The sequence below is a fragment of the Molothrus aeneus genome, chromosome 5 (genome assembly GCF_037042795.1).
Source record: "Molothrus aeneus isolate 106 chromosome 5, BPBGC_Maene_1.0, whole genome shotgun sequence".
In the NCBI taxonomy this organism is placed as follows: domain Eukaryota; kingdom Metazoa; phylum Chordata; class Aves; order Passeriformes; family Icteridae; genus Molothrus; species Molothrus aeneus.
The window spans coordinates 34275909-34292086 of NC_089650.1; the positions used below are offsets into that span (position 1 = coordinate 34275909).

General features: G+C 39.6%; 1 protein-coding gene across 4 annotated transcripts in view; it reads left to right on the forward strand.

Moving 5' to 3' along the window:
• Positions 1-322: 322 nt before the first annotated feature.
• The window catches only part of ZFC3H1 (zinc finger C3H1-type containing), a 41809-nt gene continuing 25953 nt past the window's right edge, over positions 323-16178 (forward strand). Inside the window, exons 1-9 of one of the 4 annotated variants that reach the window (XM_066550010.1) lie at positions 323-940; positions 5229-5648; positions 9200-9264; positions 9519-9717; positions 9900-10126; positions 11681-11804; positions 13369-13466; positions 14398-14601; positions 15244-15408. In XM_066550010.1, coding sequence (XP_066406107.1) covers positions 352-940; positions 5229-5648; positions 9200-9264; positions 9519-9717; positions 9900-10126; positions 11681-11804; positions 13369-13466; positions 14398-14601; positions 15244-15408 — 2091 coding nt within the window. In that variant the 5' untranslated portion in view covers positions 323-351. The remainder of the gene's footprint in view (positions 941-5228; positions 5649-9199; positions 9265-9518; positions 9718-9899; positions 10127-11680; positions 11805-13368; positions 13467-14397; positions 14602-15243; positions 15409-16178) is intronic. The other 3 variants (XM_066550011.1, XM_066550012.1, XM_066550013.1) reach the window with 3 other exon arrangements.

Genomic DNA, 16178 nt, shown 5'->3' on the forward strand with positions numbered 1-16178 from the left:
CCGCTCCACTCCCACACAGCGCCGCGCCCTTCCATAAGATGGCGGCCCCCTCCTCCTCCCCCCGCTCCTCTACCAACATGGAGGGCCGCGCGCTCATTGGCGCTCGCCGCCGCCGCGCGATTGGCTGATGCGCCGGCTTCCCCCGGCCGTGCGTTGCACAGGCTCGCCCCGAGAGGGGAACTACATTACCCAGGATACCCCGCAACAGGGGCGTCGCCCGGAGCTGTTTCTTCACTTACGCATCTCGGCTCTGTCCCCTCCCAGGCGGGAGGGATGGGGCGTGGTCTCGCGAGAGTCCGCGCGGGCCAGCCGAGGGGGCGCCGGGCGCGCTGCGACCGTTGTCGTGGGCCCATGGCGGCCGCGGAGGCGGCGGCCGCGCCCGACCCCAGCGGGCTCTCCCCGAAGGAGGAAGGGGAGCTGGAGGATGGCGAGATCAGCGACGATGACAACAACGGCTTCGGGCCCTATGGCGGCGGCTCCGAGCATGCCGGCGGCCTCGGTAGCGGCGGTAGTAGCAGCAGCAGTAGCAGGCCGTACTCGAGGCGCCGGCCGCCCCCCGGGCTCCATGGGAGCGGCTCCATGTCCTCCCCCGGGCGGCCCTTCCCGCGCTCGCGGCACCAGCCTCCGCCCGACACGGGACACGTGCACGGCCACGGCGGGTACCGGCCTAAGGACTCGTTCCGCTCCCACCCGCCGGCGCCGCGGATGCCGCCGGGGTCGCACTCCGACACGGGCCCCCGGCTTTCCTTCTGGGAGCGCAGCCACAACGCCCTGGATCGGTTCCGCTTCCGAGGCCGTCCCTACCGGGGCGGTGGGCGCTGGGGCCGGAGCCGAGGCTGCAGCGATCGGCCGGGCAACCCTCCGGGGAGGCCGCCCGGAGGGGGAGGCGGTGCCGGGTTCGGTAGCAGCCAGGGCTGGAGGGAGCCCTCTCCTCGGAAATGTATCCTTGAGACGTGAGCGGGGTGGGGGGCCCGTGCTGCTGCGGTGGGCCTGGGTGTGGCCGTGCCGCGCTACGAGGCCGAAAGCCGTGGGAAGGGACGCGTTTCCCTCCGCCCTGGCAGTGGGATTCCCGCAGCGGTAACGGAGAGGGAAGCTCCAGAGCTAATCCTGGGGGTTGGCCGGGGCAGCCGGCCCTGCTTAAGGAGAGGCTGCTGGGAAGTCGGATTACAGCCGTGGCCTGGCTGGCGGCTTGGCCGATCCGTCGGGTGTAGGGAAAAAGGAAAAGCATAGCCTGAAAGGAAGCTTTTGCCGGTTGGATTCCGCTTTTCTAGCCCCAAGTGCGAATATTGTGAAGTGGGGTCAGTCTTTGGTGCGGCAATTTTAATATGTATAATTAGTCTCACAATTGTAAAGATAGAACCCTAAGCTTGTTAATTTACTGTATTGGGCAATGAAGGATCTACTGTTTTTTTCATTTTCACTTTCATCCCTTCAGAGGCTATTACACATAGGTTTAGCTTTAGTTAGTTTTAGCTAAGCTGGAGTGGATCTGCACACACAAATTGTAGTCTGTGTGGGCATTCAGATGAAAGCCATACCCACCATTTCTTGTAGGATGTTCTCCACTGATTTCCCTTAAGAGTTTAGGTGATTCATTGCGAGAATTCTGTTATTTTGTGCTTTTCGGAGCAGGAATTACAAAAGTGGTGGGAAAAGCTTACCTAATTTTTCTTATCTGCTAGAGGAAGTAAAGTAAAGAACTGATGCTGAGTGTAGCTTGGGGCACTTCGGTTACTTGACGTGGCTGCATTGTTGCCTAACTGAAAATTTAGATGAGTGTAAAAAACGGTGAGCAAGAGAGAAGGTGGTTAAATCCTATTCTCCAGAATTTTACAGTGTTCTATTGTCCTTCATGTCAATAGTCAAAAGATGTGTTTTTGCTAGAACCAACTGCATGGGTTGATTTCTTGGGTCTCTTGAATCTTGTTTTAAATACAGGATTATTATTTATGTCATTAATATTTATTTGTTTAAATGTAGATGGAATGTGTAAATTAGCAATAGAGATGATTTTATTTAGTCTCAAATTATGGCATTATTGAAGGCTTCGTTGGAGCCCTTCATTGAAGGGTTTTATCTTGAGAGGCAAGTGAAGATGTGATTTGCCCAAGGTTTCACAGTGAGACAATTCTAATACTGAAAATAGTTTTCAAGTCTCTTTGCAGTGTTGTTCTGAATACCTGAAGGTTGTTACTTTCTGTATAAAGAGTTTAGCAGGACAAATGTGGAGATTGTCCAAAACAGAACTTGTAATGTTTCTTAATGAGACTGATGCAGTCTCCTTCTATCTTTTAATTAAAAGAGATTCAGAAACGAATAATTCCATTTTCAAACCAAAAGTAGAAAATGAGGATGAAGTGTTCTTATTCTTGGCACTTAAGGTTTACACATCTGTTGAAACGTTGTAGATGGAGGATGTTCTGTTACTCTTGCTCTTTAATAAGTGACCAGTTGTTTATGGATCATATAGTTAAGGAAGGTCCATGATTTTCCCTCCATATGAGTTACTTTCTGTTTTTTTAAACTTCCTTGCCACCTAATACAGTCAACTTTAGAGAATTAATAAATATTAAGGTACCTCCATGTTGGTAACATTAGTGGAGTACCACTGTAGTTCATTGGCATGTGACTTCAGAGGAGACTTTTCATATCAACTGGTACAAGGAGGCTTGTGGCCTGGAATGGTATCTGAAGTTCCCCCTGGAAAATAAAATGTTTTAAGTGTCTTGAGTCCTGATTTTGACTTCTTAGTAGCTGGTACACTGCTGTGTTTTGGGTATAATGTGAGAATAATGTTGATAATACACTGAGAAGTGTGTTAGGCTGAGAAGTGCCTACACTAAGTCATGGACTTCCAGTGTCCTATGCTGTGCCGGTGAGGAGGTGCACAAGAAGCTGGTAGTGTGCAAAACTGAGACCCAAACCTGGCCAGAGTGGTGTTGCATACCACAGAATGTCATGCCTAGTGTATAAACTCTGGGGAGCTAGCTGAGAGCCACTGATTGCTGCCTGGGGCTGGGCTGGGCATCTCTCAGTGGGTAGTGAGCAATTGTATTGTGTATCGCCATCCTTCCTTGGGCATTATTCTACTCTTTTTGTTCTCTCCATTTTCATTATTATTACTATTTTACTTGATTTTTGTTATTAAACTGTTCTTTTATCAGTCCATGTTCCCTCAACCCACATTTCCAAGTTCTTTCCCCATTCCACCATGGAAGGGAGGGAGGAGTGAGAGTGTGGGGTAATAAGTTGCTGAGCAGGGGTAAACCATGACAGTCTGGTAAGACAGGGATTGTTTACTTGATTTATCCTTGGAACTTGTGCTTTGCACCACGTTTTGTAGGAATATATATCTAAGTGGAATAAGGGACATTCTTTAAGATGGAGCACTTAAAGAATTCCTGTTACTCTTTTTGGATGTTAGCTTTTATTAGGCTTTTCTCTTTCAATTCTTGGCAACTTTAATGTTAAGCTGTTATATAGTAATTCTCCAGGAATTCTTGCATAGAGAATTGTGGAATTTGAGTCTGAAATACAGAACCGTTATGGAACTTCCTGTTTCCATTAAATTCTGAACTCTTCGCAGTGTACATTTTTCTTCATTTCTAACTCCCAGTTTCTTCTTTTTGGTTCTTGGATGAAGTTTCTCTTGAGTTGGTTGAAGCACAGTTGTTTCAATATGTACATGCTTGTCTACCTTACACAGCACTTGATGGAGTCTTGCATTCTATGTGTAGAAGCACTAAAAAAAATTTTCTACATATGTGAACCACAGAATTTCTGGTGGGAGCTTCTAGCAATTGTATTATCCTGAGCACCAAAAAACATCTCAAAACTGTCTTGTTATCCATCTCCAGATGGCTTGGGAAGCTATTTAAGTATTCCAATAGCAAATAGCAGTTAGACTTATTAGCTTCAAAATTCCTTGTGACTTAGAAAATTATGAACATAGCTGGCTCTTTGGAAGTAGATATGTGTTGGAAGGGAATTTAGCAGATATTCTTACTGCATAATTTGGTGTTATACTGCATACAGCTTTTAGCATTTTAAACATATTTATAGACTGTTTTGATTGCTTTTTGGATTTTATGTAGTTTATCTTTGCTGGTTTCTGCTTTTTGTGCTGACACTTGAGAAAGCACTGTAAAGCAAAACATTTCCTGGTATTATGGAAGTAGCTGTTGCAGGATACTTACAGAGATTCTTCATGCTAATGTTAGAACTTAACACAGTGAAACATCCAAGTAGTCAATGCCTGTTGTGAGCAGAAGTTTTCCTTTGGATTCAGTATGTCTGCATTCAGAGGACACCTATTTTAGCCTCTGGTTTCACTCTGTTTATTGTTTTAAGAGATGATGATGTTCAAAAAGCGTTTTGTGTAACTGGGTGTGTGAGTCAGCTGTTATCAGAGTGGGGTTGATACTGTGAGTCAAATGAGTAAAACCTGACTTGGTATCCTGAAAAATTTCCCCTTGAGCATGATTATTTTACATGATCATTTTCGAGGCTCAGGTTAAGGAGGAGTTGATAGTGACAAAATAGTGACAACTTTTGTTCTGGGTGGAGGTGCCTAAGAATATTTCCACTGCTTGCCTTGAACATTCATAGGTAAACTTTTCTGAGTAATTAGTAATTCTCAGTTGTCTTCAGCATTTCTGAATATTTTGGTTTCAAGTCTTTGTTACTTTTTTTTATTCCCTTCAGTTGTTCATTGTTTCTTCTGTGCCTTACCTGATTTGCTGAACTGTATTTACTGCAGTGTGTAATTGTGCTATGGCCAGACTTAGTATTGGCTAGATGTGGCATTTATGGAAGTCTAAAATGAGTAAGAAGGAATTTAACCTTTTTCAGAATGTCAGATGGCAAGTCAGTACTATGAATTCTGGAAGTTTTACTTTCCACGATAGAGGACCATCTCAGCATTATAGCTGTTTCCAGGAGGGTGGTATGAGTAAGAGATGAGACTTCTCAGCAATTCATGAGCTTCTTGTCATAAGTAGGATATTTGAAATTGTTGGTTTGAGAAAATGTTTGTCAATATGTAATAATGGCTACAGCTTTTGCATGCTGCTTGTATTTATTCAGGATATTTTTCAAACTAGCCTTAAGGTAAAATATATGAGAATGGTCATAAGTTACATTTGTCTTACTGGGTCTTCAGTGGTAATATTGATACTGTTTTAAGATTATACAAGTTCTTGTCTTGAATTTCTTGACCCGTATTTCAGCTAAAACTTTTGGAAGGTCCCCATCTAGAAAGCAGAACCACTCTTCTAAAAATGAAAGCTCTGTGGAAGAAAGTTTTGAGGATCTGCTCTTGAAGTATAAGCAGATACAATTAGAACTTGAACACATTAATAAAGATGAAAGACTGGCTTTGAGCAACAGGGAAGAAAATGAAAAACAAGATGGTGAAAAAACAGTGGACACTGAGGACCAAAAAACTGTAGAAAATGACAGTATTAAAACGGACTCTGTAAAAGAAGGACCTCCTGAGGAGAAAAATCCGGTTATGGGCTTTCAGGCATTTGAACTGAAACCTCTCAGACAAAAACTGCCTACTCCAGCTGAGAGGAGCAGATTGAAAAAAGGCAAAGAAGGAATGAAGCAGTCCTTGCAAAAATCTGAAGCAACCGAATCTGGCCAAGGTAAAGAAATACTTGTAAAGTTATTTTAGCTTGTGAACTTCTGTTTGCTTGCTATTGATGCCTTGTGAGGCTACCTAGAACAGAGGCTAGACAGTATTAAAGGATTAAAGTAGGTATTTATTAAAAGTCCTTCAAAGGATACACTTTAGGCAGTACAAGATCCTGGCTGTGGCTCCACCTAAGATGGACACTTGGTCCCGAGTGTTAACAGTTTTATTTTTGGTCCATTTACGAATTGGGGTTAATTGTCCAATTACAGATTCAGGTTATGAAGTCCCATCCTCTTAGATTGCTCTCCTCCATTTGCTGCTGTTTACACTTTTTGGGCCTGAAGCTGCAACAGTGTTCTTGGCTGGAAAAGGATTGTTTTGTCTAACTGAACTGTGACGACAACTTGGTAACACTTTATATGAAGTTCACAGTTGCACACTAAGGCAGTACAGAATCTGAAAAATATAAAAGCTAGAAACTTAAGGCCTCACTGTTACCTATTGTATTTAATAGGTGTTGGGGAAAACTTTACTGTAATTGAAATGTTAGAAGTTACAAGGTAAAGATTTAATGTACTTAACTCTTGTGTTTTTTAATTCATTGAATTACATAAACATGTTTGGAAGCATGCTTTTGCTTTGGATTTGTAGTTTAAACAATGTGTTTTCTTAGACTGATTGTTTGGCAGAAAACATGAGGACAAGACTTGAAGGTTTTAATTGCTGCTCACAGCAGAAATCATTGACTGTCTACTGAAAGTTTTACTTCTGCTTTTGCCTTGTTTCTCTTCTGCAGAAGCAAAATGTGGGGTTTTTTTTATCTGAAAAGAACATTTAGAGACCCCCTTTTCTGCATTTCACCTTTTTGTGTTAGCTTAAGTGTAAGATGAGGATCATGGAGTATTCCGAGTTGGAAGGCAGGGATCATCAAGTCTGAGTCTTAAAAGTTAATGTCCCACACAGGGATCAAACCCACAACCTTGGTGTTATTAACACCATAAGATGTTTTCACAAGAATTACTTTGATCATTGTTGGTATTCACGAGTAGTCAAGAAATCATAGGCCAGAAATGGAAAGGATTTGTAGACAAAATGAAGCCCAAGGGTAGAATATTAATGTCTTGTCTAAGATAGTTCTGGGCTGTTGACTAAAAAGGGTAATTGCTGAGATGCATTAGCCAGTTACTGAAAAACAAGTGATCATGTCCACCTGGCCTGTACTAAGAGCACTTGAGCTTACTTCTAAGTCTGCAGCAAAATAAGGCAGCTGACATAAGCTTCCTACTCTAAAAGGCTGCATGTCGTTCTAGTAGGTGATTGCTGTGGTTGAGGGTGGTGCTTGAGGCTATCACTTGTCATCTGGTGTTCACTAATTTGCCAGTGTGTGTAAACTGTCAATTTGAGTGGGAAGAGACAAAGTAGTTAATGGATTGAATAAGAATGCAGGTGAGTAATTGACAGGAATATGGAATATGAAGAAAGATAGGACTAGAGCACTAAAAGTCAGAATGATTTATGTATGACTTCAGAAAGAAGACAGGTCTTGTAAAGAAAACAAAAGAGAAAACTGATAATTATTAGTCAAACCACCTCATTCTGGGTAATTTCTCCCCCTTGTGTGTTTCTCGTTAAAAATATTTTTTTTGTCTTTTAAGAGTCATACAGGTTTTATTGACACATATGAATAAAACTAATTTTGGTAATAAAAGAAAAACTAGTAGTCTGTGGGAAGAGTACATAGCAGGACAGGAGTAAAACAGCTGTTTAAAAAGCAAAATAGTCTCAAAAATCCAATTTCCAAACTTAAAAAGCACTGAAGTTGGTAATACAGTTGATATGATAGTGAAAAATAGATGCTGTAATATGCATATTAAAAGCATTTAATTTTTGCATGATATTCAAATCTATGATATATTAATGATCTGAAAGCAGACAGATTATGTATGAGTGAATGTTTATGACAATGTAAGGCAGGCTTCCACAGAAAAATTCAGCTAATTGTAGTTATTGCAGATTCATGTGTATTGAGTGAATCTATACTACATTAATCTCTTTACTGCCACAATACCTGCTACATGTGTTGGGAAATAAGCAAAATTTGATTTTCACATTTTATGTATTTTTAAATACTGTACTAGGTGTTTCTGCAGGCTTGTAAAAGTTGAGGAAATTGTCTGAAAACTTAGGAAAGTTTCAGTCTCTCATATTAATTCTCTGTGGTTCTCTGAACCTTGTGGTTCAGGTGCTCTGACAGGCTTGACAATATTCTCTACTTTACTTCCCACGTTGTGCATTAGCCTGTTGTGTCATGTTGTCCCCTTCTGGTTTGAAAGAGCGTTTGTACTTGTATAGAATGTCCCTTTGTATGCTTGCATAAAAAAAACTACTGTACGATCTGTCTTCCAACTTTCATCCTGTGAAGTGGATGGTTAGGAACTTCACATAAGTATACTAACTTTTTAAAATCTTTTCTATAGTTTATATGGGTATTAGATATTACTTTTTTTTTTGTAAGTGCATTTTTAAAAAATGCATGCTTGTGCAAAGAGGAAGACATTCAGCATTTTTTAAGTTTCATTTTTGTTGGTGTTTAAGATGTTGGTGTACTTTAAACAGTGCCTTTCTGAATGTAATTTTTATGAAATGCTAGGAGGAGTTAAGGCTGTACAGAATCGGAATTTATTTTTCACCATTTTGAATAGTGGGAAGGAATCTTCCTTTGAAGAAAGAAAATTTAGAGAAGCTTGGAGTTCTTTTGCTATATTACTCTTTCTCTAAAGTTTTTCCTTTGTCTGATGCATATAAGCATGGATGGTTATATAAAAATGCATAATTTTTTCTCAGCCAATTATATTACTGATTATTTGCTGTAATAAATTATGTAATACTGCAATATGTACAGCATTATGCATACATGTGTAAAATATAGTATGTTAAGATGTGTTTATATATACATTATGAAAATTGGCTATATTTTGTGACATCTAAGAAATTAATATTTAAGCACCTAAATGCTTATGGAGAAACAGTGCTGTACTATTAATTTCCACTATTCATTCCATGATAACTTTTTTCTGTTTGCCTTTGCTGCGAAATGGAGTGAGTGTGTTCTTACTGCAGCTTTGGACTTTCATATTTAATTCTGCAAAAGAATGACCAGTTACTCAAAATAGCTGCCAGGGAAATATGAGATGCTCAGGACAGCAGCTGATATGAGATGGTGGTATAAAACACATGACAGGAAGTCTTCTTTTCCCCTTGTTTGCAAATCTGTTTTTCTCTGTTTCTTGACAAAGTACATGTGAACCTTAAGATTGATTTACTAAGAAATGACAAGTCTTGCCTTAGGCTTATGGAGTCATGATTTTATCAGACATGCCAAATTTATATGAATGTTTGTTCATGTGATCTTGCATGTACCACTGCTATTGTTTTATACTGTGTATCAGTGATACTGATAAAATATGATTGTATGTAGAGTAAAATTCATGTATCATTTTAATGTAGCTCTGTCTCAGGAGAAACAGCTTGTTCAAAAATATGGTATTTTTCTCTTGGAAGGTACAGAAGACAAAGAGCAAACATCAGTGCGAAAGCTTAGCAGTTCAGATGTTGCATCTGAAAAGGTAAGAAAATATTCCTCAATAGATGAGGCATGATTGCATTATCGTACTTGATAGCTTTTTCCAAATGGCAGTCCAGAAGCATTCCAGTCGTAGGAACTGTCAATTTTTAATAAATGACACCAGTAAAGTAGGATTTTGAGCTTTCTTTTAGTAAAAATATTGGGGAAAGATTTCAAAAGACCTTGCAAAGAAAAAGTTGCTAAATTATGTTTCTTGACTTTTTGTCTTGTCCTTTCTTCTGTTTTCTTCTCAAGAAGCTGCTTGATGATGAGGAGGAGATGTCTGAATTGCAACTTAGGCTTCTTGCACTTCAGTCTGCTAGTAAAAAATGGCAGCAAAAAGAACAACAGGTGATGAAGGAAAGCAAGGAAAAATTAACAAAAACGAAAAGTGTTACACAGAAAATCAAAACCAGTACAAAAGCACATTCAACAAAAAAACCTAGTACTACAGGTAATAAGTTTGATGTTACTGAAATGGCTGTCAATGGCGTGGCCTAAAAAAAAGCAAATATGAGCAATGATCCTTTAGTCTTTCTAAACTCTCTCACATTTACTCAAAGCTCTTGAAGAATCTAGGATTAGGTGAAACCAATTAGGTAAGATGGTGTTAATCACAAACTTTTTTATTTAAAGGCAAGCAAGCTTTGAGGAAGCAACAGACAAAGACATCAAAGAAGATGCAGCAGCAAAAGGAACTAGACAGGCGGCAGAAAGAGGAGGACCAGAGGAAACAAGAAGAAGAGGAGGAGAGAAGAAAGAGAGAAGAAGAAATAAGAAAAATTAGGGACCTCTCAAATCAAGAAGAGCAGTACAATCGATTTATGAAGCTTGTTGGAGGGAAGAGGAGATCAAGAAGCCGGGTAAGAAATTTCTTACATGGTGTTCTGGTGTTACATTTAGGATTCATGAATGATTTGTCTTGCTTCACCTGGTTTTGTGTCACCATCCTTTCTGAATCCCCCTGTTCTCCTCCCTGCTTCCCCCACCCCTAGAGTAATCAAAATATAGCAATGAAAGAAAAGCTCAATGTACTGCAGCGTTTACAGTGCTTTAATCCCATGCTAGAGAAGCATTCCTCTTGGATTTGGAAAATCAGTTTTCTATGAGTTGTACCTTTCAAGTCAATGATAAAGCATTTTTCTTCTAAAGACATTTTGAACATAGTGATCAAAGAGCAGCCTGTAATTTAACAATAACCAATTAGTGAAACTTCTTTGGCTTTTTTTTTTAGATTTCAAGGTTTTCTTCTCCACATTTTCAGACTTTTTCTGTGTATGCAACTTCAGTGAGTTGCTTCTTTCAAAATGTCAATGTTGCGTTGTAGTATTTTTTCAATGTAGTATTTAATCTATTTTGTTGAGACACAAGATACGCCAAGACAAAAGATAATTAGTTTTACTTTACATAGTGTCAAATTGATGAAGTAATAGCATTAGTGCAGTAGTCATCATGCTATCCTTGTGGCTGTTCTTGTTCTCTCATATTGAGATTAGCAAAAGGCACTTGAGTAACTAATGCCTGTCTCTAAAACATTGGTACATTACAGAAAAAAATTACTGTTTCTATAGCATTCATTCTTTCAGCCTGAAAGCAGTACAGCCACTGGAGCTGCATGCTTCAAGTGCTTGGAGCCGCTAATGCTGTGAGAAGAAACAGCATCTAAGGGAATTGAGGCTCCTTGTTTGAGGTTATGTTGTAGAAGAATCATATTTATATTAATACTGAGTGGAAAATGGAGACTAAAAATGTTTGACTGCAAACAGTAGATATTCTAGAAGCTACCAAAATGTCTTCTGAAAGATACAAGTTAAGGAGACTGAGAAGTCATACTTAGGTGTTCTGCATGTTTTCAGTCCTGAGCATTGATTGGCATCCATACAGTGTTAGGAGATCTTTAAACAATCTGATTTATGAGTTGACAGTCTCTGGGTTTGTCTCAGTGTGGCATGTGGCTCCTTCTGGGACAATAAAAAGATTCTTCACCTGAGAGTTGTTTCTGGCAAGGGTAGTTCAAGCATTCTTGGTAGTCATCATGGCAGATTACCAGAAATAATAAAGCATTTAATTCACGTGCAATCTTCAGAAATATATAACCACGTCCATTTACCAGATATATAATAACCTAAAAGGTATTTAAAAATTGTTTCCATGTATCATAACACCCCCCACCCCATCATCCTGGAAGAGATACAGTTTTAAAACTGACTGTGGATTGTCTAGTTACTACTTGCAGTGGATTTGATTAAAAAGTAGTATTCAGTTTCTTCTGCTTGTACATGATAAGTAAATTGTATTTATAAATCAATTAGAAGAAAAAAAATCTAAGGGCCTTCTTTCAGAATTTATTTCTTAGTAGTTTACTCTGAAATAATGATGTAAGACCAGACAAATAAAATACATTTTTGTGTGTTTAGTCATCAGATACAGATTTGAGATGGTCTTTGGATAAGCAATCTACAGAATGTGCAGGAGGCATATATCAGTATGACAATTACGATGAAGTTGCTATGGATACAGACAGTGAAACTAACTCGCCAGGTAAGAACTTACAGTTTTCTTATATGGTGGTTGGTAAAAATAGGTAAAATGTAGGAAATAAGCCACTGTTCTAGAGAGAAAGTGTTTTGAGCTGTCTGAATTATAGAACTAAGATTTTAAGGTGAGCTAATTGTGTTAACGCTGACTCTTTCTATCTCTGCTGTAGTGAGATTTTTAAGATCTTCAGGGTATATTTTTCTCATGGCAGTACTGTAGGTTTATGCTTGTATCTTCTCAATCAGCTGTGCAGGGTGTTGACTGGACAGACAGCAGCTTTGCAAAAAAAGGGGCTGGGGGTCCCATTGGACATTAAGTGACTAATGGGTTGGCAGTATGGCTTTGGGTGACAGGTGAGCCATAGCTTGGGTTGTGGCACTGTGACTGTTGTGGGTCACTGTCTGGAGGGGCCTGTTAATCACTGATGAGATTGCCAGTTTTCTGGTTTCACAGTAGGAGAGAGTGACATTCTACAATGAGCCTAGCAAAACACCTTTTTGACTAAGGAAAACTGTTTCAGGTTTGTTTTTGATAAAGTTCATCAAGACACTGGAGCACTTGGCTTACAGAAAGAGACTGAGAAAGCTGCATTTGTGTTGAGAAGGCTAAGGAAGGATTTTGCTCTTGTCTTCAACTACTAGTGGGTAGTTGCAGACAAGACAGAGCCAAGCTCCTCTTTCAAATGGCAACAGAAGGACAGGTAGCAACACTTAAATTGTAACAAAACAAATTCTGCTTAGATAGAAGATAGTCAAACACTAGCACAGGTTTAAATGTTGTGGAATCTCCATGGTCAAATATAGCTGGAACTTGACAACCTGACTTTGGGGGCGGCCCTGCTTTGGGCACTTGTGCTGGGTCATACACCTTCCAGAAGTCTCTTCCAGCCTAAATGATTTATTGACTTTTGAGTCTGAGGTGCATTTAAGGTAGTTGGGTTTCTGTGTTCCATGTCAACATATGGAGAGTTGAGAAAACTTCATTAAGCATAGTACTTGATTGGATACTTTTTCTCTTGCTTTTCATCTTCCACCCTTTTTTCTTTTTTTTGCTTCTTTTTTCTCCTTTCTTGTCCGCCTTCCTTATATATAACTTTGTTAAAATAGTACACCTGCTATTTTGTATGTGCAAGCTACACAAATCTCTCTTGATAAAGCATCTCAATTTCATGTTCAATGTTTCAGAATTTATCAGTAGTGCTTTGGGTCTGCTTCTGTCCTACCTTGTGTTGTGTTATGTTTTTGGTAGTCTGTAATGAGGCTACTGAGATATCTTGTTTGAGAAGGTAAATTCTTGCGACTTAAATTCAGTTTGAGGCCTGCATTACCTTAGCAGTACTGGTTGGCTGTACTTACATTTTGTATATAAAACAGGAAAAGAAAATGTAACTACGCTTTTTAAAAAATACGCATACATGTAAAAAAAGGCATTGTGCTGTGCCTGGTGTTGCCTTTGAAATTAGTGCATTGTAAAAATGTTTCTGCTCCATTAGATCAGTTGAAGCATAAAGCATGAGTTGTTTAATAAATATCTGTCAGATATCTTACATTCAGTATTTTAATTACAGCTTCTTCCCCAGTTCAACCTCCTTTCTTTGAGTGTCCAATAGGATATTATCCACCTCCAGTACCACCAATTTCCTTGCCGCCACCTCCTCCAATTCCAGTAAGTAACCTTGATAATTCTCATTTTGTAATGCTAAAGCTAGGATTAAATTTAGATTCTGGTTTGGGTACTATACTCTGTTTAATGATTCCCTTGAACTATCTGTTAGACTCGTGGTTGCTTTTTAAAAACTCTTTATTTCAGCTGCCTCTTGGCTGATGCAGTTGTTGGTTAATGGAGGTTTTCCCTATTGAACTGAAATTCACTTCATTGCTAGAGCTGTGCTTTTTCATACAAAAACAAAAAATTGTCTGAAGCACATAAGGAAAAAGAAAGAATTGGAACTATTAGCACAAGGCAACTTCGCCCTTTATCTCTAGGCCATGTAGGTAGGTAGATAGGCTTGATCTCTGACTTGTTACCTAGAGGGGGGAAAAGCCAAGACATACAGCTCATCAGTCATTCCAACTTTGTGCCTTTAGACTGTGCTTTCTGTTTTCTCACCTAAGAGTCCACATGAAGTTCAATTAGTGCAGAGTTTTTTTCAGTGAATGATTGTTACTCTTCTCAGAAAAGCGATAGAAAGGTACCATTTCTTCTCATGACAGCTTCTGAACTTTTGACTGAGGGAAAATGTAATTGTGTTAGCTAAGACATTTTCATAAAACTGTTTAAAGAGTGCTGGACAACTATATTTCTCTGGCTAAATGACCTCTGGTTCAGAGTCTCACTTACATTTAGTTTGTATTTCTCCACAGCTTCCACTATCTAAATCTAAGTTTATTGCTTCCATTAACCTCTGTGAGAAATAACTTACTGTTCAATCACAGCCTTTGACAGGGATGTAAGTGTAGTTTGAATGTTAATTAAAAGGACACAGTTTAGATTACTTCTAAACCATGGAATAATCTCGGTCTCAACCTCTGCTAAGTAATCATAAAGGGGTAGTAATTTCCACATTTCAAACCTTTGTTTTATTTTCTTTTCTCAGCCCGTACCATCTTTGAGCCATCTTTACATGGAGGGTATTCCTTGTGTTTCTCTTGAGCCACCTCCACCTCTTCCCCCTCTTCCCCCTGAAGAGCCTGAACAGCCACCAAAACCTCCCTTTGCTGATGAGGAAGAGGAGGAGGAGATGCTCTTAAGAGAAGAATTACTCAAGTCTCTAGCCAACAAGCGTGCTTTCAGAGCTGAGGTACTCTATTGTTTTTTGAATGTAAGCCTCTAGATGGCAGTCCTGATCAAAATTTCAATGTGACCTGCTGTAAGTGAGGCTTACTAGGGGTATTACGCTGCATTTCTAGAGACTTAACAATCAACAAGAACTATTCTGGAATTGTAAATTGCACCTTTCTTGTTATTTCTGAAGGAATTATGAAACTTCAAGGTACTGAAAATGGAGTAAGTCAAAGGAATGGGGGTTTTCTGCCAGAAAATGTTTATTACTTTTGAACTTTTCAGTTAAAAAGTAAGACAAGTAACTTTGTTTCAGCCTCTTAGGAAAAGATGTTGGAAGAGGTTCCCTGGTTTTTGTTGTCGTTTTGAGGGTTTCTCTTGGAGTGAGAAGCTAAGCTTGTGGTTTTGGAAAAAATATTAGTTTTGACCTTTCTTAAAGGGTCTTCGTCAGTTGACCTGTGAATAACTGGCCTGCTCTCGTGTGCCTTTTTGATATTACTGCAGAATTGCAACATTTGTCTAGTACATTTCAGTAGTCTGGCCTAAATCACATCTTCAAGTTCCAAGACATCTATGAACCAGTCGCATTTATACTGATGCTTTTAAAAACAGCTTAGGTATAGTGTGCATTTTTAAGACCATATTTTGTTCTCTTTTTTAGGAAACATCAAGTAACAGTGGTCCACCTTCCCCTCCTGTTCCAGAGAACTTGCAGCCTGTGCCAAGAAGTAATCTGTCTGCTGTCAGTATTAATACTGTGTCTCAGCCACGGGTGCAAAGTACAAAGTTTGTTAGAGTACCGAGGCTTCCGCGAGCAGTGATCACAGTAAGGAAATACTGCTTCCTTCTAATAAGGCTATGAGTTGAAACTGAGCTCAGTTTAAGTGAAGAGCAGACTTTCTAGTGGTACAGCACAGAAGAGTGAAGCTTCAGTTAAGCATTTGAATTATTAGTCACCTTGACAATCCATATGCTCTTCTAGAAAGATTTTGAGGCAAGAATTTATAGCTGAAGAGAGCATCAAGATATGCCATCATACAGTGAACTAGGAGATTGTAAATCTAGTTCAATTATTTTCTTATCCAGACTAGCACAGATGCCACTGCCAAAACAGAGGTAGTCTTGCTTTTCCTCCTGCACCTGGCCAGTTGGTGTCTTCCTTCCTTTAAAGGGGGTCTGGAGCATCAGTCCCGTTGCTGAACATACTTAACATGCTAAATTGGTTAGAAAACTAACTTCCGTGGGAAAAAAAGTACTTTTCCTTCTAGGAGGAGTTGAATTTTTTCAGTGAATAGTGTGTACATCAGTTAGCATGTCTGTGAGTGTGGCTGGAAGAGAGTGTTTGTGAGGAGTGTTTATGCACCAACAAAAACTGGAATTTCACCTGCCTATCCTGTTGTGGTGAAAAATTGATGCAACTGGAGTATGTTCAGCAGTAGTAGATAAGACCCATGTCTTGAGAATTGCCCAGAGTATCAAAAAGAACTGGTTGTGGAAATTTGAGTATTTTTCATTTTAAAAAATGGTGGTTTTTTGATGGGGTTAATGCTTTAAAAGACACTTAGAGTTTTGACAAGGTTCTATTCTGAGATGAAG